Source organism: Notechis scutatus, chromosome 10, assembly GCF_049901735.1.
Source record: "Notechis scutatus isolate UNSWTSFEM ecotype Mainland chromosome 10, rNotScu1.2, whole genome shotgun sequence".
In the NCBI taxonomy this organism is placed as follows: Eukaryota; Metazoa; Chordata; class Lepidosauria; order Squamata; family Elapidae; genus Notechis; species Notechis scutatus.
Genome location: NC_142018.1, coordinates 4623460 through 4649002, shown reverse-complemented (window position 1 = coordinate 4649002; position 25543 = coordinate 4623460). Strand labels below are relative to the sequence as shown.

The window sequence follows — 25543 nt, the reverse complement described above, 5'->3', positions numbered from 1 at the left end:
AGTAGAGACCAGGCATGGTGACCAGAAGATCCTTTCAGTGCTCAGGCATACTGCATTGTTTTTCATGTGGGTACATAGAAACAGAGAACTTCTTCAAATTAGCTGGTTCTCACAATTTCCCAGTTATACTGTCCATTGTACCATAAATAACCAAATATCATTGGCAAAGAAATTTAATTAAGCTGAGCATGCAGTGCTATACAAGAGCCAGTCGGGTGTTTGCTTAAGGTGTTAGTCTACATATGCATTCTAGCCCAGTCCTAGCCAGAGGGACAGTTGGGTGGTCTTGGGTCAGTCCCTCTCTCAGCAAAGATGAACCATATTTGAAAAACCTTGAGAAGAACACTGCAAGAGTTTGTCCAGGCAGTCTCTAAGAATCAGACATGATTCTTAAGAAAGGAAGAAAAAAGTGGGATTATCTAGCTCTTCAGACAGAGGTGGGATTCAGCAGGTTCTGACCAGTTCTGGAGAACCGGTAACGGAAATTTTGAGTAGTTCAGAGAACCGGCAAATCCTACCTCTGACTGGAGATTTTACAGTATCCTTCTCCTGCCACACCCACCAAGCCACACCCACAGAACCAATAGTAAAAAAAATGGAAACCCACCACTGTCTTCAACCAACTTAGGGATGCATATCGACATGTGATACCACAATATTTTTACAGGCCCAGCAGAAATGGTCTGATTCCAAACTATCTATTAGTTCATGTAGCTGAGGACTTGTGTGGCCTCAACTCCCAAAGTCAGGTCTGAGCTTGGGATGTTCTGTAGGCTGTCCATAGTGGGAGTCTTTCCTGTTAGCTGGAAGAAGCATCTTATTTTATGTAATTTGTTTTAAAAAAAAATCAGTAGAAATATGCCGTTTGTGAACATTATAAAAGTCTGAAGGGAAAAATTAGCCTTCCCAAACTCCAGCCTCGGCCAAGAGCTGACTTTCCATTCATTGCCAAGGACAGTGTGTTGTAAAGTTGGAAGCATGGCAGAAATTTGAGATGATTTAAATAGAGAAAAATATATTTAATGGATGGAAACAACTCTTTAAGAATCCCTATAATGGGGTTAGCACACAAACACTTTGCTAAGAGCAAGGGGATGGCAGAAGAGTTGCTATCACCTTCCAACTTTCTCCTCTTGGTTGCTTCCAGAAACTTCGCCTTCTTTGAAATGTAGCCTTATCTGAGCATCTCGGATATCTAAAGCACATTGTCTTTGAATGCCTTGGGGCCTGAGACATTCAAAGTCCTCCAGTTGTCAAATCATAAGCAAGACCTCTTGGCTAATTTTCTACCAAGGAGAGGGAGGCCCTTTGGGAAAAACAGAAGAGAAAATGGAGAAACTGGGCAACCAATGAGACATGGGAAGGAGGGGAGATGTTCAGGGGCCGCTTAGGAATGGAAGAGCGAACTAAACCAAAGTGGAAGACAATATTTATAATCTTACAAAGAAGTTTAATCATCTTGGCATAGCCACACACAGAATCTAGACTCAAAGTGAGTTTTCAACCTATTGGTTGCCCAGCCAACTTTCAGGTAGAATTGAGCATCCATAAAAAGATTTGGGGGATCCTGCACACCCACCCACCTCCTGATTAGAAAGTCTGGAAAGTGGTCCATGATCTCTAAACGTAGTCTGTGGATATAGCCCAAGGCAGCAGTCGCCAACTGGTGGGCCGCGAGAAAAATTTGATGGGCCGCAGAGAAATCGCACCCTCCCAAAGCAATTAATCCAGGCTGCACAGAAACACAAGGCTGTGCTGCCCACATGGCCCGTGGGAACCCTCCCCGCCCACTCACTCCTTACCCAGCAAACTTGCCTGCTAAGTTGCTATTTTTCCTTTTTCCGACCATCTTCTGTTCTGCTGTACCGGGAAATTTAGATTAGCTAGGAAGCAGGAAATGGTTGGATTTCTTGCTTTCTAGCTCATCTTTAGATCTTCGGCTCTGCTCTTAAGCACAGCCGAACCTTCCTTAGGACTGAAGTTTCTATTATTCAGTGCAGACTCACGGCAAGCAAATTTGAGAGACTGAGCTAGCTGATGAATGATTCTGTGAGCAACTCAATCTGTCTGCCTGCCTTGCTTGATTTTGGTTAAAAGTTGCTCTTTTTTATTAAAAAAATCAATTTATATAAATATTTATATTTACATACAAGCCATGCCCAGCCAGTCACATGACCACCAAGCCACACCCACAAATTAGGCCACGCCCACAGAACCGGTTAGTGGTCCCTGGGATTTAAAATTATGAGTTTGGTGGTTCCTGAGGTTCAAAAGATTGGTGACCCCTGGCCCAAGGTTCTCCTTAACCAGAGATGGGGGAGACCTTTTGTTTGTTTGTTTGTTTGTTTAATTGAAGATGGTAAGATTTCTGCAACAACCTGAAGTAGCATTTGCAGAATGTCAGTGTTCAATTTAAAAATAAATATTGATGAAAGGGTGAAATTTCAGTGACTTCAGCCGGTAAGAGTATCAGAATCCCACATGTTCTCAAGCAAGAATGACAAACTGTTGCATTTTCACATGAGATGATGTCAGAAATCTTGTGAATTTGAATACTTGCATGAGGGAGGGAGAGAGAAAGAGAGAGAGAAATCACTTCCCCCACCACTTATGAAGTGTGCCACTCACTGGTACTCTCAGCCCCCCTTGCTTAGGGAATTCCTCCACATTTGTCTTGGTTGTCTAAACAGCTTCATTATTTTTACTCCTCAGGTTGCGTCCTTCATCACCTTGGGTATCATGTGCATGATGTTGCTACAGTGCCAAGCATTTTCAGGGGTGATTGTTGTCTGCCTCTTCCTTGGACTCTGTGAAGGACTCTTCATCACCATTATGGCCCCCATTGCCTTTGAGCTGGTTGGGCCCATGGAAGCTTCTCAAGCCATTGGCTATCTCTTAGGACTCATGGCCATTCCCATGTCAGCTGGGCCACCAATTGCAGGTGAGCAAATTCTCTAGCTTGAAGATTTGGGAAGGAAGCTGTTTCCAATATGTCTAAAAAGTCCTTATCCAAGCAAGGTATGAAGAGTTGGTAGAGGAGGGACATGTCATAGTCCACGATCTGTAGGTTCTTTGACTTGGCCAGCCATCAGTAGCTCAATCAACTCATTGCACTAAGTATAACACTGTCCTAAATGACAAACAGACAAATATGTATTGGGGCTTGAATAAACCATAAGTATACTGTGGCTTATCTATTCTGGGTTTCCATTTGCCTAGATAGCATGCCTCTTGAAGGCCCAACAGTAATGGTGGTTGTTTGAAGAGCTGAGGTGGCATAGTGATTTGAATGCAGTAGTGCAGGCTATTTCTGCTGACTGCTGGCTGCCAGCAGTTCAGCAGTTTGATCCTGACTGGCTCAAGGTTGATTCAGCCTTCCATCCTTCCAGGTGGGTCAAATGAAGACCCAGATTGTTGGGGGACAATATGCTGATTCTGTAAAACTGCTTAGAGAGGGCTGTAAAGCCCTGTGAAGCGATATATAAGTCTAAGGGCTGTTGCTATTACTTCTTTTGGCTTATCATCATGCAAACCAGTTCTCCGCATACTGTGATTTCAGATGTTAATTTTCCATAGCTTGTTACTCCAGTTCTCCTGTCAAGTCCTAGGCAAATTTTCTTGGTGACATTGGTATGATAGCCAGATTGAGCCAGTATCCCAGAATGCTTTCTTCTAAATCACTATCCTCCAGATACGTCAGATTCTCTGGGATTTCTCCATACTTAAAGAAGTTGATGAGGTGCTGTGAACCCATTTCACGGGTTCTTAGTTGCAAGAAGAAGCAGGAAATGCAGTCTGGGTGCTCTTTTTCACTTTGAAGTAGCTCTATTTGAAAAGAATTGGTAGGAGAGTCCCGAAGAAAACTTAATTTGACTGCATTTCATTTGTCAAAATTAGTTGTCATCAAAGTTTTCCTTCTCCAGAAGACACCAGAATGTAAACTGACAGCAAACAGCACCCCTTACTAGCACCAATGATATTACCTCCCATAGTTAGGGTAATGAAACATCTGCAAGAAAGCGAAGAAGCTCCGAGAGCACCAAGGACCCCCCAATTCCTAGTCATTTATAATTGTTAGCAAAACATCTAAAAGTGAGCTTGGAATGCATCATCCCACCAGGCAAGAGAAGTAGTTGTAAATGAATTATTCATCTCTTGGACTAACACTAACCACCATCAAATTCTTTCTGCTTCAATGTCTATAAGAAAAACATCTAAAAACCTGTAGTGGGGTTCATAAGTGGTAATAAGTAATGTTGTTGTCCACTGGCTGGATTTTGAAGTGTTTGAAATAAATACTTTTTTTAATTCAGCAACTATCAGCAGGCTCACATTATTTTACTGCTTAGAAAATAGCCAAATGTTGCTCAATAAAGCCTCATTTTCCCAGATTAAAAAGATCAAAAGACAGTACAAGAAGTGCTGCAGCTGGAAAATTCTTGGCCAGTTGTTGGTACCTCTTCTTCTGGGAATAATTTGTACTCTTTAAAAACCAGACTTCCTCCTCCCCAACCGGTCATCTGAATTTGGTATAAGTAACATTTAGCAATATTTTTATTAAAGCCCATTAAAAGCAAAATTGAAAGACTTTACAAGGGTCAGAACTGCTCAATGCTATGAACGATAACAAAAAACCCATTTAGTTCATTTAGCCTCCAGTTAAAATGAGGGCATATTTTGCAAAGGGATCAAGGAGTCGATGGCAAATTGTCACCCTCTGTCAGATTTTATATCAGAACCAGCAATAATTTTCCTTTCTCCTGAAACCTGACCTCTCACCCAGTGGCTCACCGTAGAAAATTCAGAAGTTGCTTTTATTGTAAATAAGACAGAAGCGATTATCAGCCATCTTTGGAACCACAGGAATTAAGCCCTTTGTGTAAATGTGTGTTAGGTCCAAGTTTTAAGTCCCAGGCCTTTTCCATCCACCTTTCTGAATCAATGGATTCTTAGCTGTTCTTTTCCTTACTTGACACTGTTATGTCTGACTTTTCCCCCCATCCTGCCATCTTCAGCCTTTCCAGGAAGAATGAAGAAGGCTTAAAAGCAGGGCCATTTAGCTGTGAAGATCAGAAAAGAGTTTTTTTCCAGAGGTCATGAAATGCCGCTTGATATATTTTAATGCAGCCTTTCCTATATGTGGGACTACAACCTCCATCCCTCAGCCAGCTGAGTCAGTGGATGTATCATCTGATCAAGAGGATTGTTGTAGTCTAGCAGCACATGTCAGAAGTCAAAAGGATGGAAAGAGCTGCTCTTAGAGCAGTTCCAGGAAGGCTCCACACCCCCTTGCACTATTCAGGTGACCCCCGGGGGCACAGAGAAATCCCCAAGTGCCCTCAACCACTCTCAGAGAGGGTGCTAATGACCAGATGACTGCAAGAAATATAAATCCTTCCATTGCCCCACCATCATTGTCAGAACTGAAGAAGCTTCTTAGATGAGAAGCAAAACTCCTTCAAGGAAAAACAAAGTCCAGGTGCCTCTTTAAAAAGCACCTTTGGGACAGCCATACCTAGATGACTGAGAAACTCCATAGGGGCAAAAGTTCTTGCTTGATCTGGCCAACATCCTTTTAGCTTGGCCCTTGTAGCGGAGAGCTGCCATGAGGATAGAATCCTGGTTTCTCAGTTTGAATTTTAAATCCAAATAGTTATTGAAGTCCAGAATTCTGTTTTCTTTTCCCTCTGTGCCTTGATCCTTCATTGGGCATTAAAAATGGTTAATGAAGTTGCGAACATCCCATAAACCAAGGGCAGAAGCCCTCTCCAACTTCACTTTCCATTGTAAGTCACCTGCTTTTCTTCTTTTTTTTAGGACTCCTTCATGATCATTTTGGAAATTACCAGCTTGCCTTCTACTTTGCTGGAGTTCCTCCAATAATTGGAGGTCTCATTCTTGCGTGTGTTCCCTTCATCCATTGGTGTCAGCTCAAGAAGAAGCCACTGGATTCGGGGAAAGACAAGATGTTGGGGTCAGAGATGGTCGCAAACGGAGAGCTCCTCCCAGGTTCTCCAGCCACAGACGGAGCTACGGTGTAAACTCTGGCTCGGTCGCCCATCCTGTCACCAGCTGCATTTTCTGACCCCAACCCCCATCTCAGCCGAGATCTTTCAAAAGAAGGACTTCACCTCTTGTGCGATACCGGAAAACCACTCTGTTGGTCGGTCCTGATCAAATTCTTGGCTTTCGAGTTGAATTTGAGTTTCCTTCGCCTCTTTCTTTCCTACCGAATGTTCTCATTGTCCCCACATTTATGTCCCAGGGCTGGAAAAGCTTTTGTTTTTTTTCCCCAGTTAGCACATTAGTGGATAATGCATAGATGACTGTGATAGCGTTTTAATCGATTGTGTTGGACCACTTCCTCTCTCCTTTCCCTCAAAAGGGATTCTGTAGCCATACTTAGTTATTTTGTTGACAGTGAGCTTAAATTCGCTGGAAACTCCATTCGGAGCGAATTGTGAAGCTGCCAAATTCTCAGAAGTAGATCCAGGGGTCTCCAACCTTGGCAACTTTAAGGCTTGTGGACTTCAGCTCCTAGAATTCCTCAGCCAGCTTTGCTGGCTGAGGAATTCTGGGAGCTGAAGTCCACAAGCCTTAAAGTTGCCAAGGTTGGAGATCCCTGAGATTACTATATACCAGAGGTCTCCAAACTTGGCATCTTTAAGACTTGTTGGACTTCAGCTCTGCTGGCTGGAGAATTCTGGGAGTTGAAGTCCACAAGTCTTAAATGTTGCCAAGTTTGAGGACCCCTGCTATATATTGACGGAGACAGAAGAACAAGAGCTGAACGGGTGGATTCTGAATCCTTTTCAAAGAAGTTTTCTTTTCAACCAGCAACTTCAGCCCTTTTCTCCTGTTCCCGTAAAACCTGTCCCTGAACAAGTAATTGGGCCATTTTCTCCCCCTTCCAGTTCCATTGGGTTGTGAATTCTTTGTTCGATTTCTTTTGCATATTAAATGAATCTCAAAAAGGAAGAATAATTCCTCACTTATGAATACAGTTGAGTTGAAAACGCAGATGCTGCTCTTTTGGAAACCTTCCCCAAAATGGACCTCGGTTTCTATTACTTGGAGGGATTTCATTGCAGGACTTGCTTGATCCTCCAATGTAACTGTTTCAAGAAAAGTAGCTGGAAGGAAAAAAAAAAAAAAACACCAGTGGACTTTTATACCGAAGGCTGCAGGTGAGGAAACTGAGGCTCTAAGCCAGCTTGGCCACTTTAAGACTTGTGGACTTCCAACTCCCAGAATTCTCCAACCAGCATAGCTCCCAGAGCATAACTCCCAGAGAATTCTGGGAATTGAAGTCCACAAGTCTTAAAGTGGTCAAGTTTGGAGACCTCTGCTCTAAGCTTATTACAGAAGAAGGAGCCCCTGGAAATGGGCACATCCCTCACTTCCATTTGGGGAAGGAAAATTTTCTCTGTTCCTTAAGGACCTGAAAACAACCTAGGAGGGAGAAACAAATGCAAAACATTGACCTGGCTTGCTGACAGGGTCCAAGTTAAGGGAGGCTTGTCAAGAGTCTCTTGTCCCAGTTCGTAACAAGTGTCGGCCTCTTTCCCAGTTGGGTTCTTAATTTCCCAGTTACCCAAATCATTCCTGGAATGGAGATTTTTCTGAGTTCTGACCTTATTCAGGACCTGCGTTCTTCATTAAGCATCTATAGGTAGTCCTCGACTTATGACCACAGTTGGGAACAGACTTTCCACCGCTAAACAAGGCAGTTGTTAAGGGAGTTGCACCCAATATTACAACCTCTTTTGCCACAGTTGTTAAGTAAATAAATTCAGTTGCTAAATGAATCGTGCAGCTGTTAAGCCACTCCAGCTTGCCCCATTGATTTCGCTTCTCAGGTAGTCCTCGACTTACAACAGTTCATTTAGTGACCGTTCAAAGTTACAGTGGCACTGAAAAATGGGACATGACCATTTTTCACGCTTACGACCTTTGTACCATCCTACAGTCACATGATCAAAATTCAGTTGCTTGGCAACTAGTTTGTATTTATGACGGCTGCAGTGACCTGCCCTCACTTAAGAACTATGTTACTAACTTATCAACTGTAATGTTTCACTTAACAACAGAAATTTTGGGGTCCTTGTGGTCAAAATCCAAGGGGAAAGTTGTACTGGGAAAGTTGCGAATGGCAACCACAAGATGCCATAAACACACGCCAGTTACAAAATGTGATCCTATGATCATGGGAACGCTCGTGACAATTGTAAGCGTGAGGGGGGGTCATCATAAGTTGTTTTTTTTTCTGTGCTGTCCAAACATCAAATGGTCACCAAGTAAATGGTTGTACGTTGAGGACTATATGTAGTTGAAGATTGACAGTGTTTTTCCTGGTCAACTGGGTCACCTGAAGAATAATAATCAGTGAACAGGTTCATCTTCCTTGCCACCGGCAAGAACTAGATTGCTTTAGCACAGAGGTGTCAAACTCAAGGCCCAGGGGACAGGGTGGATCCAGCCCACAGGGTGCCTAGATCTGGCCCATGGAGCTGCCCTGGAAACGGCCTCTGCAGTGAAGGACCAGCTCGTTCTCCTGCAACCCTCTGCCAGCGAAACCGGCTCGTCGCCGCTGAAAGCCTCCTGGGCTCCCGAGCTCCGCAACCTTTCCAGCCCGTCGCTGCAAGGCTCCTGCAACCTTCAAAGGCTCCGATCAAAGGCCTCCTGCAATCCTCTGCCAATGAAAACAGAGCTCGGGAGGGCCGTGCACGGGTGTACAGTCCTCAGTTTAAAATGTGGTCCATTTTCATATCTTCCCCAAGAACCATTGATGGAAATTTCCACCACCCCTCTCTGTGGATTCATCCCAAATCCACTCCTCCTGAAGCTGTCCTGAAGCCCAGGAGAAAAGCAGGCAGAACCTGATCTCAGGACTTGGGGGACGGAGAAGGAAATCTTGAACGGTCCAAAAAGGAAGGATTTTATCTCACCTCCCACTCACCCCCACCCCCGTGGGTCCCAGTCCACAATTTGAACCGCAGTGAGTGGTCAGTGAGTCTGGCCTTGCAGAACCCCCATCCCTCCTCCAGTTTGTGCAAGAAATTTAGAAATGATCCATATTTGGGGATATTTTGATTCCTTACAACAGGGGTCTCCAACCTTGGCACCTTTAAGACTTGTGGACTTCAACTCCCAGAGTTCCTCAGCCAGCAAAGCTGGCTGAGGAACTCTGGGAGTTGAAGTCCACAAGTCTTAAAGTTGCCAAGGTTGGAGACCCCTAGCTTACAGAACAAGGCAGTAGAGCTGAGTTTCTCAGTAGCTTCAAGATAGGTGGACTTCAGTTGTCCTGGTTGTGGAGTTCTGGGAGTTGAAGTCCACCCCTCTTTGTTCCCAAGGCTGAGAAACGGCAGTAGAGAATATCCCAACCCATGGCTGAACTTCCTTCAGGTGCGTCCATTGTCTTCTCCATGGATGTCCACTGTACTCCAGCAGCAAAACTATGTTATTTCTACACCACTAGTTTCCACCCCTTAATGCTGAGGTTTTACCATCTTGTATTCTTGCAACTGATAAAACACAACACTGAAGATATATATCTACCACCTGTTGCTGTGAAGCTTGCCAACAATCCACCGATTCCAGATTTTGGTATATTTAAAGAAAAAATGTCTGCAGCGTTTTTGGCATGTCTTCCTGCTCAGGGTTCTTCTAAGACCGAGGTCCCCAAACTTGGCCATTTTAAGACTTGTGGACTTCCAACTCCCAGAATTCTCCAACCAGCATAGCTCCCAGAGCATAACTCCCAGAGAATTCTGGGAATTGAAGTCCACAAGTCTTAAAAGTGGCCAAGTTTGGGGACCCCTGTTCTAAGATACAGCCATGGAACTGGAGTTTGCTGAGTAAATCCACATTTGATGACATTCAGACATTCTAAGTCCTAAGGCAGAAAAAGGCAACCTTTTTTTTTTGGGGGGCATTTCTTTGCTGAAGGCAACAGGAGGTTTTTTTTTTTTTTTTGCTAATGATATCAAAATGTCCTGGCCCATTTTAGGAAGAGAAGGGGCAAAATGGACATTTTAAGGCTTCTAGAAGCTAAAAAAAAAAAAAAGATTCATTTTGCCTGCAGACAAGAAAATATATTTTATACAGTATGGTTTTTTAAATTTTTTTAGAAATGTGTAAGGCCACACAGCTCCACAGCAACCGTGGGTGGCATTCAACAAAAACAACTATACCCTGTAATTAAAACCAATCACCCAACCACTGTAAGAGACACTGCCATCAAAGACAATCAAACAGACAGGACCTACCTACCACCCACTCCGAGGTCTGATACTGCCAGACCTTTTCTGAGCCTGGTTCACCAGGGAGTCAGAGGTTGGAGCTCCCAGCCTAGAATGAGTGCCTTAGGCCTCTACCAGGAGGCTTTTTTGCCCTTTAAAATCTCCCCAAGCACCCCCTCAAACCAAAAAAAGATCAAACACTTCAACCTTGCCCTTTGCTGTTCTGTGTTTGTGGGTTGTGAGTTACTTGTCTCTGCTGTACAACCTGGGGTGCACCTGTTAAGCCAAGAAACCAAAAGCTCAGAGGTCCCCAAACTTGGCAACTTTAAGACTTGTGGCATAGCTGGCTGGAGAATTCTGGGAATTGAAGTCCACAAATCTTAAAAGTTGCCAAGTTTGGGGACCCCTGCAAAAGCAGAAGCTTATCGAAAGTTAATAGGGAGACAATCCTGCATTTTCCTTCCCCACTTCATGGACACCTGGGGTTGCAAATGTTCAATCTCAATATTTATCATCAGAAAAAAGCCCTTCTGATCCTGTTGTCTCCCAGAGGAAAAATGATCCCAGCATGGTCTAAGCTTGCTCCATGAAGTCCGGTTGCATTCCTGCACAACCAACTTGTGTGACATGCTTCACTTCTGTAAAGAATGTTTCAGTGTTCTTCGTGACTTGTTTTCCACAGAGAAGTGTAAAGTTTGTTCTTTCCAAAGGTTTCTCCTTTCTCCTCTGAGGAATTTCTCTGCATCCTAGGACCATCATATGTATCAAAGGTTAAATGTATGGCCAATGGCTCTAACTTTTCTGTGTTCTGATGAAATAATGGCGTTTTTCTACCTTTGGTTTTCCTTCTGGGTAAATGGAGAGGGGGACCGACCTGAGGCCTTGCATTTGGGGTGGCCTGGGAGCCACCTGTGATCCCACTTGCTCAAAATTAGTTCCATCTGATTTGGTGCGCAGGATGTCCTTGACTTACAATGGAACCCAACATTTCTGTTGCTAAGTGAGTCATTTGTTAAGTGAGCTTTGCTCCATTTTAAGACCTTCCTTGCCATAGTTGTTGAGTGAATTGTTGCAGTTGTTAAGTTAGTAACATGATTGTTAAATAAATGCACCTTCCCCACTGAGGTTGCAAAAGGGGACCACATGACCCAGGACACTGCAACCATCATAAATATGAGTCAGTTGCCAGGCGTCTGAATTTTGATCAGGTGAACATTGTGTTGATCGCACAACAGTTGTGTAAAAAATGGTCATAAGTCAATTTTTTCAGTGCCGTTGTAACTTTGAACAGCCACTAAATGAACAATTGTAAGTCGAGGACTACCTGTAATGTATTAAAAAAAATTGCCATGGCAGTATTATCCTTTTTCTATGTGTATTTCATGCATAATACGTGTAAAACGGATCAGTTTTACACATATTACACATGATTGTCATCTGTTCACACATGATGCTTTGGGTGCCCTGGCAAGAAACAGTGTTGTAAATTCACAAAGTATACTTCACATGCTTTCCTTAAGCAAAACCAAGAAACCTTCCCCAATACCCTGGTTTCTGGACTCCAATAATATTGGATTCCAGGCTGCCAAAAAGGTTGCTCTCCCTTGAGGTAGAAGCGATGTCAGAATTTTTTTGGTTTTTATAGATGTGAGAATTTTGATTTTTTTTTTCAGAACTGGCTCAAATTATATTTTTGTGGTTAGAATTCTAGCCTCTATTTATTTTGAACTAATTCCTGGCCTCCTACTATTCCAGGCCAACTTTTTTCCATGTTCAAAAGCTGGGGGAAAAAATACTTTGGCATAGAGGCACAGACTTTTGGAAAAAGCAGTAGATGACTTTTAAATAGAGCAGTGTCTCTCAACCTTGGCAACTTTAAGATGGGTGAACTTCAACTCTCAGAATTCAATGCTGGCTGGAGAATTCTGGGAGTTGAAGTCCACAAGTCTTGGAGACTTCTGGCATAGAGCAAGGGTCCATCAACAAACAAGGTCTGAGGAGAACAAGGACTTGGCGAAGTGGGCAGGTCCTTCTGGGTCTGACCCCAGGAAATGGGGAAACCCAGCCAGGCATCCCCTCAGGAGGTTCTGTGTCCTCAGGCAAAGCTTTTAGTGAAAGCTCTTCGGATTTCACAATCTTGGTGCGAGAACAATTGGCTTGTGAGTCTCTCTCTCACACACACAAAATGCCCATTGGTTTGGAGAGCACACTAAAGAATCCATTATCCTCTGAGCTGCAAATCATTTTTCAAATGTTTCCCTCCAACTCATGGGCAAAATAATTGGGTGGGTGACTGATTCTGAGGAAACAAATGACTTTCTCTAACTATTTAACATGGGGTGGTGGCGTTTTCCTTAAGTGGTCAGTAGTAGGACAGTAACCCTTCTACAGGTAGTACAACCACAACTGGGACCACAATTTCTGTTGCTAAGCAAGGAGGCGATTAAATGAGCCACACCCAATTTTAATGACCCCTTTTGGTCCTGGTTGTTAAGCCAACCCCTGCAGTTATTAAGTGGATCATGTGGTCATTAAGCAAATCCAGCCTTCTCCCATTGACTTTGCTTGTCAGAAGCCTGCCGAGAAGGTCACAAATAGTGATCAGGTGACCCTGGGATGCTGTGACGATCATAAATACATGTGGTTGACAAGCACCTGAATTTTGATTACGTGACTGTGAGGATGCTGCAACGGTTGTAAGCATGGGAACAGTCATAAGTCACGTGTTGCAGTGCTGGTGTAACTTCAAAAACTGCCTTAGGAAAAGCCCCCTGGGAAGAGTTTCGCTGAGTCATCCACAGCAGGGGTCTCCAACCTTGGCCACTTTAAGACTTGTAGACTTCAACCCACAAAATTCCTCAGCCAGCTTTGCTTTGAAGTCCACAAGTCTTAAAGTGGCCAAGGTTGGAGACTCCTGGTCCACAGGGATGGATCTCAAAGGTGATCACCATAACTGTCAAAACATCATCTCTTTTTTAATGCAACGCATGTAAAAAGGGCCTTTTGTGACGTGTTTACTTTCTGTACCACCCCAAGCCCTGTGATTGATTGGTGGCATGGTTAGGCTTGAGGATCAGTAGCCTCTAGAGAGAGAACTCTTCCACGAAAACAGAACATTCACAGACACAGAAGAAGCACCCTGGTCACCACATCACCAAGAAAAAGTCTGCTTCACCCCTGAGGATTCCACTGAAATTCTCTTCTGTGGGAGAGAAAAAAAATTAAGCCCGGCCTCTTTCACCCAACTGAAGTGAAGGACAAAATGGAAGAAGACACCGTATGCCTCACATCGCCATAAATTTAGCATCAGCGCCTAGAAATCCACAGTGTGAGTCAGGGGTGGGATTCAAATTTTTTTTACTACCAGTTTGGGTGAACCAGGGCGAACCAGCAGCTTTTCACCTCTGGCGTGAGTGAAGAGCTGAGACAATCTGTTCTATTGTGGAGGCTTGGCCTTCAGGCCCAGTGAACAGCTGAGGAGAAGATATGCCTGGCCATCCATAACACATCCCAGCAAAAATATGCTGAAACTAACACGGGCCATCTCTATGGAAAGTGTCTACTGTCAGGATTCCAGAAATCGCCCTGATTAAATCATGATTCTCGAGCCGAACTTCAAAAAGCTTCAAAGGGTTCATTAGAGGCAACATCCTGGCCCTGCCCAGTATGAAGCCAACTCTGGCCTATGTCATTTACAGTCCCCTGTGACCCTGTTTTTCCCCTCCCTCCTGGGTATCTCATAAACCAGATTCTCCAATGGAGCCCATTCACAGGCTGGGTGTCATCATTCACGTTCTCCAATTAAATATATTCGCGGGCAAAAGCTCTGGTAGTTTAGTTATAATCTTTTACAGATAAGAGTTGGAATGTATTTTCGCTTTCAAACTGCTGCACTGCTCTTCCAGATTTCCTTCCTCCCCACCTTTTCTATGGAAACTACTAAAACAGGCATAGGAATGTTTTATGAGTTGACATCTACCACAACTCAGCATGGTCAACTCGCCATGGGACAAGAGTTACTGTCAACTGTCCAGTTGGCGACTCCAGAAAAAGAAACCCCTGGGACATTATTTTACCAAGAGTATAAACATTGTGGCATGGAATGATGCCAGTTTTCAGGAACACCAGATAAGGGGAAAAAAATCACTGAGGAGGCAGTCCCTGAAGCTGCCTGCTTCCTTGGAGATGCTGTGACCAACTACAGTAAGCATGAATCACTTGCCAAGCGCATAAGGCACGAAGGCCACACAGCCAGCTGAAAGTTCAAACTCTCCTTTAATGCTCCAAATTTCACCCCAAACACTTCCAAGTTCTTGGCAAGTCCCAGAGTACGTTCTCCCTCCCTCCCTCCCTCCCCCCCTCTCTCTCTCACACACACACACAGTGGCCTCTGGCTGTGCCCAGTCCAGCAAAGCAAGGGAACAGGGATATGAGTTCACAAAACAAGAAACAAACAATGAGTCCACAAAGTAAGGAAGAAGCAAGCAGTCCTGAAAACTCCAAATGTCTCTACTGGAACACCAAGCTCTACCAAGTCAGCATTTGTTCCCAACAAACACCCTTCCCCACAACATCTCCTTAAATCTCAGTCCCCAGGTGTGCCTTGTGAAGAGGGGCAGGGCTCTGCAGAGTTGTCGGGTCGGCCTGCGCTGTTCCCGCCTTCTCTCCGCTCTCTGGGATCAGGGATCAGGAGGGGGCGGTCATTCTTCCTCACTCCTCATTTCCACTGCTTGTCCTCTCTGTCATCCTGCTCCCTGCTAACAAGATGTCCCAATCCCGAAGAGCCCTGGGCTGCCTCGGCCTGCTCCTCCCCACATTCCTCTGAAGCCAGTGAAGCCGCCCCTCCATCTCCTCGATTTCTGTCAACTCCAAGTCCAGCTGGTTGTCCTCTGCAGATTCAGGCTCTGACGGGGACATGACGCAAGGCTCCCAACCCTCAAGTTAATATAAAGGATGAGAATAGGCTGGGTCTTTTCCGAGATTGTCTGAAACATCTAGGCTTCCACTCCCTGAATACTAGGCTCAAACGTGTCTGACCCAGGTGCCACAAAAGAGCTTCGCCATTCATTTTTCAGCAGTGCTGGCAATCCTGTTGAAAAACCAAAAGGACACCTATAGACTGGGTGAAACCAGGCTCAATAGCAGGAACCGTGAGAGGGATCTTGGAGTCTTAGTGGACAACCAGCTAAATAGGAGCCAGCAGTGTGCAGCCGCCGCCAAAAAAGCTAATGCAATCCTAAAGTGCATGAACAGAGGGATACAATCAAGATCAAGGGAGGTCCTAATACCACTCTATAAAGCCTTAGTAAGACCACACCTAGAATACCGCATCCAGTTCTGTTCACCACATTACAAAAAATATGTTGAGACTCTAGAAAAAGTGCAGAGAAGAGCAACCAGGATGATGAGGGGACTGGAGATTAAAACATATGAAGAACGATTACAGGAACTGGGCTTGGCTAGTCTAATGAAGAGAAGGACCAGGGGAGACATGATAGCAGTCTTCTAATATTTGAGAGGCTGCCACAGAGAGGAGGAAGGGGTCAAGCTATTTTCTAAAGCACCTGAAGGCCAGACCAGGAACAATGGATGGAAACAAGGAGAGATTCAACCTAGAAATAAGAAACTTTCTGACAGTGAGAACAATCAACCTTCGGAAATTGTGAAAGCTTCATCACTGGAAGCTTTCAAGAAGAGACTGGACTGCCATCTGTCAAAAATGGTGTAGGCCAGGGTCTGCTTGGGCAGGGTGGGGGGTGGGGGGTGGTTGGACTAGATGACCTACATGGTCCCTTCCAACTCTATTACGCTGTTAATATGTAATCTTCAATTAAATGTTTGCAAAATGCATGTTATTGTCTTGACAAGTCACATTAAACACTTACAATAATAATTTTCAGCTGTCAAACTTGCCAACAGCCTTTTTGCATACATAACTCTTGGCAAGTGAACTAACCCATCTTCAGCTGTAATTGTTAACGCCAGCTCAGTGCCAATGAGATGGATGATGCCAGGGGCTGGCTTTGATGTCCTGGGTTCAGGGACAGAGATTGGAGATTGGAGATGAACTGTGATGAATGCTGGAACAGGAGAATGCAAACACCACTGGTATGATGGTGCATAGCAATACACCTGTGGACACTTCACCAATGGACATAATGTGATATACAGAATAACTTGGAGAATGGAAATTCATGTGGCAGAACATCCTGCAATCAAGCCCATGTACAGCCCATGTACATAAGCTAAATATGAGGAACAATTACAGGAATTGGGCATGTCTAGAGAAAAGAAGGACCAGGGGTGACATGATAGCAATATTCCAGTATCTGAGGGGCTGCCACAGAGAAGAGGGGGGGTCAACCTATTCTCCAAAGCACCTGAAAGGCAGGACAAGAAGCAACGGATGGAAACTAATCAAGGAGAGAAGCAACTCAGAACTAAGGAGACATTTCCTGACAGCGAGAACAATTAAGCAGTGGGTGGCTTGCCACCAGAAATTGTGGGTGCTCCATCACTTTGAGCCTTTTAAGAAGAGACTGGACAGCCATTTGTCTGGAATGGTGTAGGGTCTCCTGCTTGAGCAGGGGGCTGGACTAGAAGACCTCCAAGGTCCCTTCCAACTCTGTTATTCTGTTTGCCAGAAGTTGGTGGTACTCCGAAGAACTAGATAAGGCAGGAAAAAGCCATATTTAATTGAAAGTTAATTAAATACAGTTTGCAGGACCACTTCCCATGCATCCAAATATTTTCACCTTAGGTCACATTAAACATTACAAAGAGTTAGTGTGATACAGTGATTAGAATTACAAAGAGGCAGATTCAAATTTACCCCAGAAGTTCAGCAAAAGGTTGTAGGCCAGAAAATCTCAGGCTAAGCCTATCACACCAAATTCTCCTTTTGAGAATAAGAGGATGAAGAATCTTGCGCCAGGATCTTGAGTTCCTGCAGAAAAGGTGAGATATCAATCTAGTATCATCATTATCATCATCATCTTCATCTTCATCCTTCTCCTTAATCTTCAGGCATTTGAGGAGGCAGATGCCAGCAGGATCTGAAGTTGTGCTCTTCTGTGCTATGCAGCTAGAGAAACGATCAGATGACATGGTCTACTAATATGATGGTCTACTAATAACAGAAAAAAAAATCCCTTTTTAATGACCTTGTAATCCATAAATTCAGGGTAGAGTTGGGGAGCCTGAATGGAGCTGAGCATCTAGTGGCCAGATGCCTTTTCGGATGCCATGGGGAGCTTTGCATCTTCAAGATTGAACTCTCAACCTTCCGAGTGGGAGGCAACAAGCATCTTCACCACTAGACCACCAGGCAGCTCATAACAGAATTATCAAACAAACTGCAGTTACCACACAAACCTACCTAAGCTAAATCTTTATTCCGCCATGAATTCTTTTGGAATTAAATCAATGCTTTCATCCCACAGCAATCAATGCTCCAACCGACTTTCACCCCAGGCAAAATTGGGTTACATTTGTTCTCCTTCCAAAAAGAAATACAAAACTTTAGAGAAGGGGGCGAGACTACTTTCTTAACCTTTTTTAAAAATAATAATAATAATAATAATCCAAATAGTAACATAGCTCAGTCAAGAAGTGCTGGAGAAGGGAAAGGTCCATTGGCAAAGATGAATCAGTCCTTGGCAAGAACAATTCCTGGTCCAGCCCTGTCCTTGCCTGCCAGGCCATTTTTAAAAGTGCTTTTAAGAAGCATCGGATTCAAAAGTGCCAGACCCTCCGTGCTCTTTTGAACATAACAGAGTGCAGAGTCAGCGTCTCAAATGTTGCAGAAAGAGCAGGCATTTAGCATGCTGGTAGCATACAGATAGTCCTCGACTTATAACTGTTCATTTAGTGACCATTCAAAGTTACAATGGCACTGAAAAAAGTGACTTGTGACTATTTTTCACACTTATGACCATTGCAGCTTCCCTAATGGGTCACGTGATTTAGACTCAGGTGCTTGATAATTGGTTTCATACTTATGACGGTTGCAGTTCTGGGAGGTCACAGGATCCCCTTTTGCGACCTGATAAGGAGCAGACAAGCAGTCAGATTCACTTAAGCCAGGAGTCCCCAAACTTGGCCACTTTAAGACTTGAGGACTTCAACTTCTGGTGGCAAGCTATTCCAATGGTTAATTGTTCTCACTGTGAGGAAGTTTCTCCTGAGTTCTAGGTTGCTTCTCTCCTTGGTTAGTTTCCAATCCTCATTACTTGTCTTGCTTTGCAGGAGCCCCTCAAATATTGAGTCAATGCTATCATGTCCTTCTTTTCTTTGGACTAGACCAGAGGTCTCCCACCTTGGCCGCTTTAAGACCCAGGGAGTTGAAGTCCACACGTCTTAAAGTGGCCAAATTTGGAGACCCCTGGACTAGACCTACATACAAGTCTTAAAGTGGCCACATTTGGGGACCTCCGACGTAGAGAGAGGAGAAAGGGTTGTTCAAAAGCACAAAAGGGGGGGCTGTATATTTTGAAACTGTGAGGGGGCCCAAGAAGCCCCCGTTCAGCTGCTTTTTCCGTTCTGCGTCCCTTTTTGGGGAGGAGGGGAAACCCCAGCCCTCCTCCTGCGATTCAGGGTGGGCCCCGCGGCCCCCATTGCTTTGAATGTACTGTTCCTTCGCTTCCCTTTCGTAGAATCAGAGGCCCCTCCCTCCTGAGTTGCAGCTTAGGCAGGATCTGCAGGGTGGGGGCAAGGAAGTCAAGAGGACGGGCAGGCACCGGGGGGGGGGGTCCCTCTGGGCGCCTCCGCCTGGGTTTGGGGTGCATGATCCCTTTGATCCCAGCTGCCACCTGGACTTCCTTGGCTACATCCTTGGGGACGCCCCCAATTCTGGGAGTTGAAGTCCACGAGTCTTAAGGTTGCCAAGTTTGGAGACCTCTGACTTAAAACAACTTAACAATTGCAACTGTTCACTTAACAACTGTGGCAAGAAAGGTGGTAAAATGGGGCAAAACTCACTTACCAAATGTCTCACTTAGCGACATAAATTCTGGGCTCAATTGAGGTTGTAAGTCGAGGACTACCTGTACTCACAGCTAGAGAGACTGAGGCTGAAAGCAGCTGTATCCAATTTTTTTTAAAAAAAGGCATTTAAATACATCTGGATGTTTTTTTTTTTACGGAGGAGGCAGTTTATCTTTTGTGTATCTTCCGCTTAAAGGACATTTTTGAAACCACACCAGGTTTTGCTTTGCAGAGACAACTGTGAAAACAAAGCGGCTCTTGGGACGCAGGAGGACGTCATGCCTCTCCAGCTGAATCCACAAGGAAATCATAACTATTTCTCGTCATTATGCAACTTGTCTAACAAGAGGTGAGTTCCTAAACCGAAGACTTGGACTTGTCCAGAATTATTGTTCTTAGATCTGTTTGTGCCCGATGAAGGTTTCATAGAGTTTCCAGGGTGGAATGTGGAGGGGAGGAGGAATGGATTGGCTTGTTTTGATACTCCGATCAAAGATCAGATTGTCTGATTCTTCGGCCCCTGTAAAGACTGTTGACATTAAGTAAATTGTGGTGTGGAAATCACTCTGAAAAAATGTTTCCAAATGTTCCCTTAAATTCCCTTCTGGGTTTCTCTTGAAAAGGGGAATAAAGGGAAAGCTGACTTGTGTTTTTGTTTTTAATTAAAACACACACCGCAAAACCAGGCGATTTGCTCAGCAAATTCTTGTGATTAGCCCTGTTTCATAACTTGGCGCGGTGGGTGGCCAGAGCTTTTGGAAACGAAAAGAAAAACATACCTTCAAAAGGGGTTGTGTGTTTTTTAAACGTGTCGCCTGCCAATAGATTAGCATATATCACTTCCAGAAGCCTCGATCAGAATCCTGGAACTTGTACATCCAACCCACCTGGAATATGTCAGGTGGGAACAGGTGGGTTAAGCTGGAGAAACTCCCTGGAAAAAAAAAAGGCTCTTTCTTCTTGACTTTTGAATCTCTTCCTTTTCTAACAAATTAGGCAGGTGGGTCATGTCCTCAGGTGAAGCATCTCCCAGGGACGGTTCAGCACACTGGGTGGGATTCAAAAATTTTTAATTACTGGTTCTGTGGGCGTGGTTTGGTGGGTGTGGCAGGGGAAGGATATACTGCAAAATCCCCCTTCCCTAACCCCACCCCATTAACCTGCTTTCCAGCTCCGTTCTCCTGTGCAGGGCAACCAAAGGAGACCCAGCCGATCAGCTGGGACTCGATGGGAGGCAGAACAGAGATGGGGTTGGCGGGGCCAGTCAGAGGTGGGATTGGCCGGTTCTCTGAACTACTCAAAAGTTCCGCTACCGGTTCTCCAAAACTGGTCAGAACCGGCTGAATCCCACCTCTGGTTCAGCAGGAAGCTCCTTCCAAATGAAGCCAAGAACAAGGCTTGGCCCATTAATCATCCCCTCCAAGTCACAATTCTGGTGGGAGGGAGCTTCAGAAGCATTCAAAAAGAACTTCAGCTCTTCAGTGGAAGGCATTCCGAAGGAGACTCACAAGCCGGACAGTAACAGTACAACAGAGTTGGAAGGGACCTTGGAGGTCTTCTACTCCAACCTCCTGCTTGAGCAGGAGACCCTATTTCCGTGATGGTGAACCTATGGCACGCGTGCCACAAGTGGCACGCAGAGCCATTTGTGCTGGCATGCAAGCCGCAGGCAAACTCACCTCACTGCGCATGCGCGCGCCTCAGTGCTGACTTTTTTCGGCCTCCCAGAGGCTTGGAAAAAACCTATGCAAGGCTTTTCGGGTTGAATAGGCCTGTTTCGTCACTTCCTGTAATACTGGAAGTGACAAAACAGGCCTATAATTCACCCTGAAAAGCCTTGCAGAGGCTTTTTTTCTGAAAAAGGCCTCAAACCAATTGAAAAATCAGCGGTGAGGCGCAGTGCAGGTAAGGGGGTGGGGAATTGTGCACAGAGGGCGTGGGGGGGCATGCATTGCATTCTGGGTGCTGGCACACAAATGCATGCACACTGGCACATGCCCAATTTTACCACAGAAGCCCAAAAAGGTTAGCCACCACTGCCCTATTTCATTGAGGACAAATAGCTCTCCAGTCTCTTCCTTAAAAACCCCCAGTGGTGAAGCAATCCATGAAACCAACGGGGACGCTGATATGTTTTTTTTGGAGTCTGTGTGTATGTGTGTGTGTGTGTGTGTGTGTATCAGTGTTGCCTCCTGGCATTTTCTTCTGTGATTGCAGCCCCCCCTGCCCCATTTCAGGAATATAGCAAATAAGTGTAATATGTAATTTTGTGATGCTGCTGAAATTGTGGTTGTCAAGCTTTGTGTGTCATATACAGTGGAACCTCGGGTCATGAACGCTTCTGTTCACGACCAAATCGGGCGATGACCAAAAATTTCAGAAAACTGTTGCTTCTGGTCACGAACAGATCCTCCTCGGGTGGCGATCAAATACAGCCACAGCGATTTCCCCTTTAGCGCCATTTTTTTTGTCCGTGCATGTGCAGTCATTCTTGCTTCCGGTCACAACCGAATCCGGTTGTGACTGAAGTCCTGAGCCGAGGTTCCACTGTCCTACGGCGCACACACTGAATTTCATCCTGCTGCATTTTATTTAAATGATGCCCTGCAGATACGTCCAGCTTTGTGGTTACATTATTCAGAGCCCCAAGTGTCCATCCTTTGGGCATCTGGTAATGTCTACATGTAACTGGGCCTTAGGACATAACAGAATCATAGGGCTGGAAGGGACCTGAGAGGTCATCTAGTCCAACCCCCCCTACTCAAGGCAGGAGACCTTATACCGTCCTGGTCAAAAGGTTGTCCAGTCCATTTTTGAAAACTTCCTGTAATCACAACTCCATCAAGGCAAGCCGTTCCACTGATCAATTGTTTCTCCTTACTCCGAGGTTAGATCTCCCTTTGAAAAGCTTCCACCCATTACTTCTTGTCCTGCCCTTAGGTGCTTTGGAGCAGGGGTTGCCAACCTTTTGGACCTCACAGACCACCAAACTCATAATTTTAAATCCTGTGGACCAGAGACCCTGGGAAAATCCCCCCAAAAAAGCCTGCAGGATTCCTGTTTTCCTACCGATTGATCGTTCTTTATTTGGGATCACAGGATACCATCTCCAGCTCCGTTCTCAGAGGGAGAGACTTTTGGCTTCATGCAAGGAAAGCAGCAGAAGCAGCAGAAGTCTTTCTTTCTCTCCCCCAAACGCTGCCAGAATGGCGCAGACTCTTGGAGCAGGAGGCCTTAGTCCCAAAGACTAATTTCTGGCGGAGTTTGGGAGAGAGAAAGAAAGACTTTTGCTGCTTTCCTTGTGTGCAGCCAAAAGCAGAAGAAGAAAGAAGCGGAAAGAAGCAGCCCAGTGGCCAGGCCAGGTGCGTGGGGCCAGTGAGGCAAGTTCCCCCCTCCGCCCTTTCCCCCTCCACTCCCTACCTCGTGTTGTTCGCAATGCAAGCGACGCGAGCCTTGTGTTCCTGCAGGCCATGTGGGCGGCGCAGCCTTGTGTTCCTGCCCAGCCTGGATTAATTGCTTTGGGGGGGACATTTCTCTGCAGACCACCAAAATTTCCTTGCGGACCACCAGTGGTTCCTGGCCCACTGGTTGGCAACCATTGCTTTGGAGAATTGGTCTACGTTGGCTGGAGACTTCTGGGAATTGAAGTCCGTCGAATTTGAAATGGCCCAGGTTGAAAAACTTGCTTGAGGCTCCCCTGCTTCAAAGCACTAGTTGCCAGCCTCCCTTCTCCCATAGAATCCTGCCAAAGGTATGAGTCGATCCCAAAGCCCAACACTTCCCAAGCATCCAGCTTTCCTCCGTCTTTCCAGTCCCTTCCCTGCGTCTTTCATGGCTTCCGACAGTACTTTCCCAAACAGAACAAAGCATAATCAGCACGCCATCTCAACCACAAGACAAGTTCAAACCCCGGGTTTACGTCTGATCGGCAAGATGATTACGTCTGTCCTGGCCGCCACCCAAAAAGTTACATGATATGCTCAGAAAGTGGAAAAGTACAACTGCAATGTTTTATTATTTTGCCAATGGGGTTGCTCATAAATGACATAAAGATTCTTTCGGCTTGGAGAAATCGGTTGCTGAATTGTCTCGGGGGAGAAACTGAGCGAAGGTTATGTCAGGGAGCTAAGCCTTAGGATCCCAGGGTTGAAAGGGATCCTAGAGATCTTCCAGTCCAACCCCGTGTGCTGAAAAGAGCTGCATTTCTAATTTCAGGTGGTCAAAGCCCCAGATTTGTTTCCCAGTTAAACTCAAAGTGAAGGTGAATGAACAACATCATACTTTTATGTAGGATTGAGGCTTTGGCTGAAGTAACAGAATCCTTGGTCAAAAAAAAAAGACCAACAGGAAACCTTTGGGCCCAAAATGAGTTGACTTTCCCATAGCACAGAGGTCTCCAGCCTTGGCAACTTTAAGATTTGTGGACTTCAACTCCCAGAATTCCTCAGCCAGCACAACATAGCTGGCTGAGGAATGATAGGAGTTGAAGTCCACAAGTCTTAAAGTTGCCAAGTTTGGGGACCCCTGCCATAGCACAAGGATTGAAAAAGGTGGTGAATTGAGGTTGGGAAGGTCATCCTGGCAGCACTTGTGGAAATCGTCACAAAATGGCTGCCACAGAAGGTACCTTCCCACCAGAGGTGGGATTCAGCCGGTTCTGGCCAGTTCTGGAGAACCAGTAGCGGAAATTTTGAGTAGTTCGGGAGAACTGGCCAATGCCACCTCTGATTGGCCACGCCAACCCCATCTCTTCTCTGCCTCCCATTGAGTCCCAGCTGATTGGCTGGGTCTCCTTTGGTTGCCCTGTACAGGAGAACGGAGCTGGAAAGCAGGCTAGTGGGATGGGGAGGGAATGGAGATTTTACAGTATCCTTCCTCTGCCACACCCACCAAGCCACACCACGCCCACAAAACCATGCCTACAGAACCAGTAGTAAAATTTTGAATCCCACCACTGCTTCCCACTCATAAGACACCTTATCCTGAAGGGGGCCAACTGCTGCCAGAACTCCTTAAGTGAAGAGAGGATGGATCCTGTTATGCTTTTTTTAGCTTCATCCCCCAGGATCTGCCTTCCCTACCACCTTACCTCAAACACGGGGCTGCAGCCGTGCTTGGGGGTTTCTGGAAATTAAGCTGAAGCTGGCACCTGGCTGCTTAGTTTGCCCTACGCCAGCTTCTCATGTTTTAATTCAAATAACATTTTAGAAGTATGAAAGTTAAAAGCAGCAGGGCTGCTTAGGTAGGAAGCATGAGAGGTACGCAGGACCTCTGTGCAGTCCAGGGAACTCAACTAGCCAACTCTTGTTTACAAACTTCCAGGGAACGGTCCTCTGGAGCTCAGGGACTTTAAGATATGTGGACATCAATGCCCAGAATTCCCCAGCCAGCATGCTGGCTGGGGAATTCTGGGAATTGACGCCCACATGTTTTAAAGTTGCCAAGTTTACAAAACACTGATTTAACTGGTCTGGAAGTTGGGGAATTCCTGGAGTGTGTTAGCCTGTTGGTTGATGCCCTAGAAAAACAGCCTGCATGTTCCATAATTTGGAGTTATATAATACACACACACACACACACACACACACACACCACTGTTGACAGAGTATTGACAAAGAATACTGCCAAGTATTCACAAAGAATTCTTACTCATGAACATTGGCACATGAACATTTGGGAACAGTTAGGACCTGCTCCCTTTTTGACACAGATCCAAAATGAAACCTCACCTTTTCATTCCGGCCCAACTACCTCCGTCATCACGTCACCTTTGTCCTGAACTCAAGGCCCACTGTGGCTTATCACAATCTTAGCCTGTTAAGGCTGGGGAATAAAACCAAGAGTGGGGTGTTTTGTTTTTTTCCCCAATGGACCACTTGAACACTTTTTCCAAAAATACTCCTGGAAATATGACATTGTTGATAGTGACATGATGTCTGTCTTCCAGCATTTGAGGGGTTGCCACAAAGAAATGGGGGGTCAACCTATTTTCTAAAGCACCTGAAGGCAGGACAAGAAGCAACGGATGGAAACTTATCAAAGAGAAATCCAACCTAGAAATGAGAACAATGAACCGATGGAATGGTTTGTCTCCAGAAGTTATGGCTGCTACCTCACGGAAGGTTTTCACAAAGAAACTGGACAGCCATATCTAGTCTAGTAAAAAGGACTAGGGAAGACAGGTTAGCAGGGTTCCAATATTTGAGGGGCTGCCAAAGAGAAGAGGGGGCCAACCTATTTTCCAAAGCATCAAAAGGCAAGCCAAAATAGAAACTAATCCAGGGGAGAAGCAACCTAGAGCTAAGGAGGAATTCCCT

General features: G+C 45.2%; 1 protein-coding gene and 1 long non-coding RNA gene across 2 annotated transcripts in view; both read left to right on the top strand.

The window, feature by feature from the left end:
• The window catches only part of SLC16A2 (solute carrier family 16 member 2), an 83334-nt gene extending 76350 nt beyond the window's left edge, over positions 1-6984 (top strand). Inside the window, 2 exon segments of the mRNA XM_026685462.2 lie at positions 2713-2941; positions 5818-6984. Coding sequence (XP_026541247.2) covers positions 2713-2941; positions 5818-6041 — 453 coding nt within the window. The 3' untranslated portion in view covers positions 6042-6984.
• A 10969-nt stretch (positions 6985-17953) lies between these two features.
• LOC148129736 (uncharacterized) lies at positions 17954-24119 on the top strand. The gene is made up of 3 exons (XR_015750705.1): positions 17954-19575; positions 20227-20278; positions 23087-24119. It is a non-coding gene; the product is annotated as an uncharacterized LOC148129736 (long non-coding RNA).
• Positions 24120-25543: the final 1424 nt, after the last annotated feature.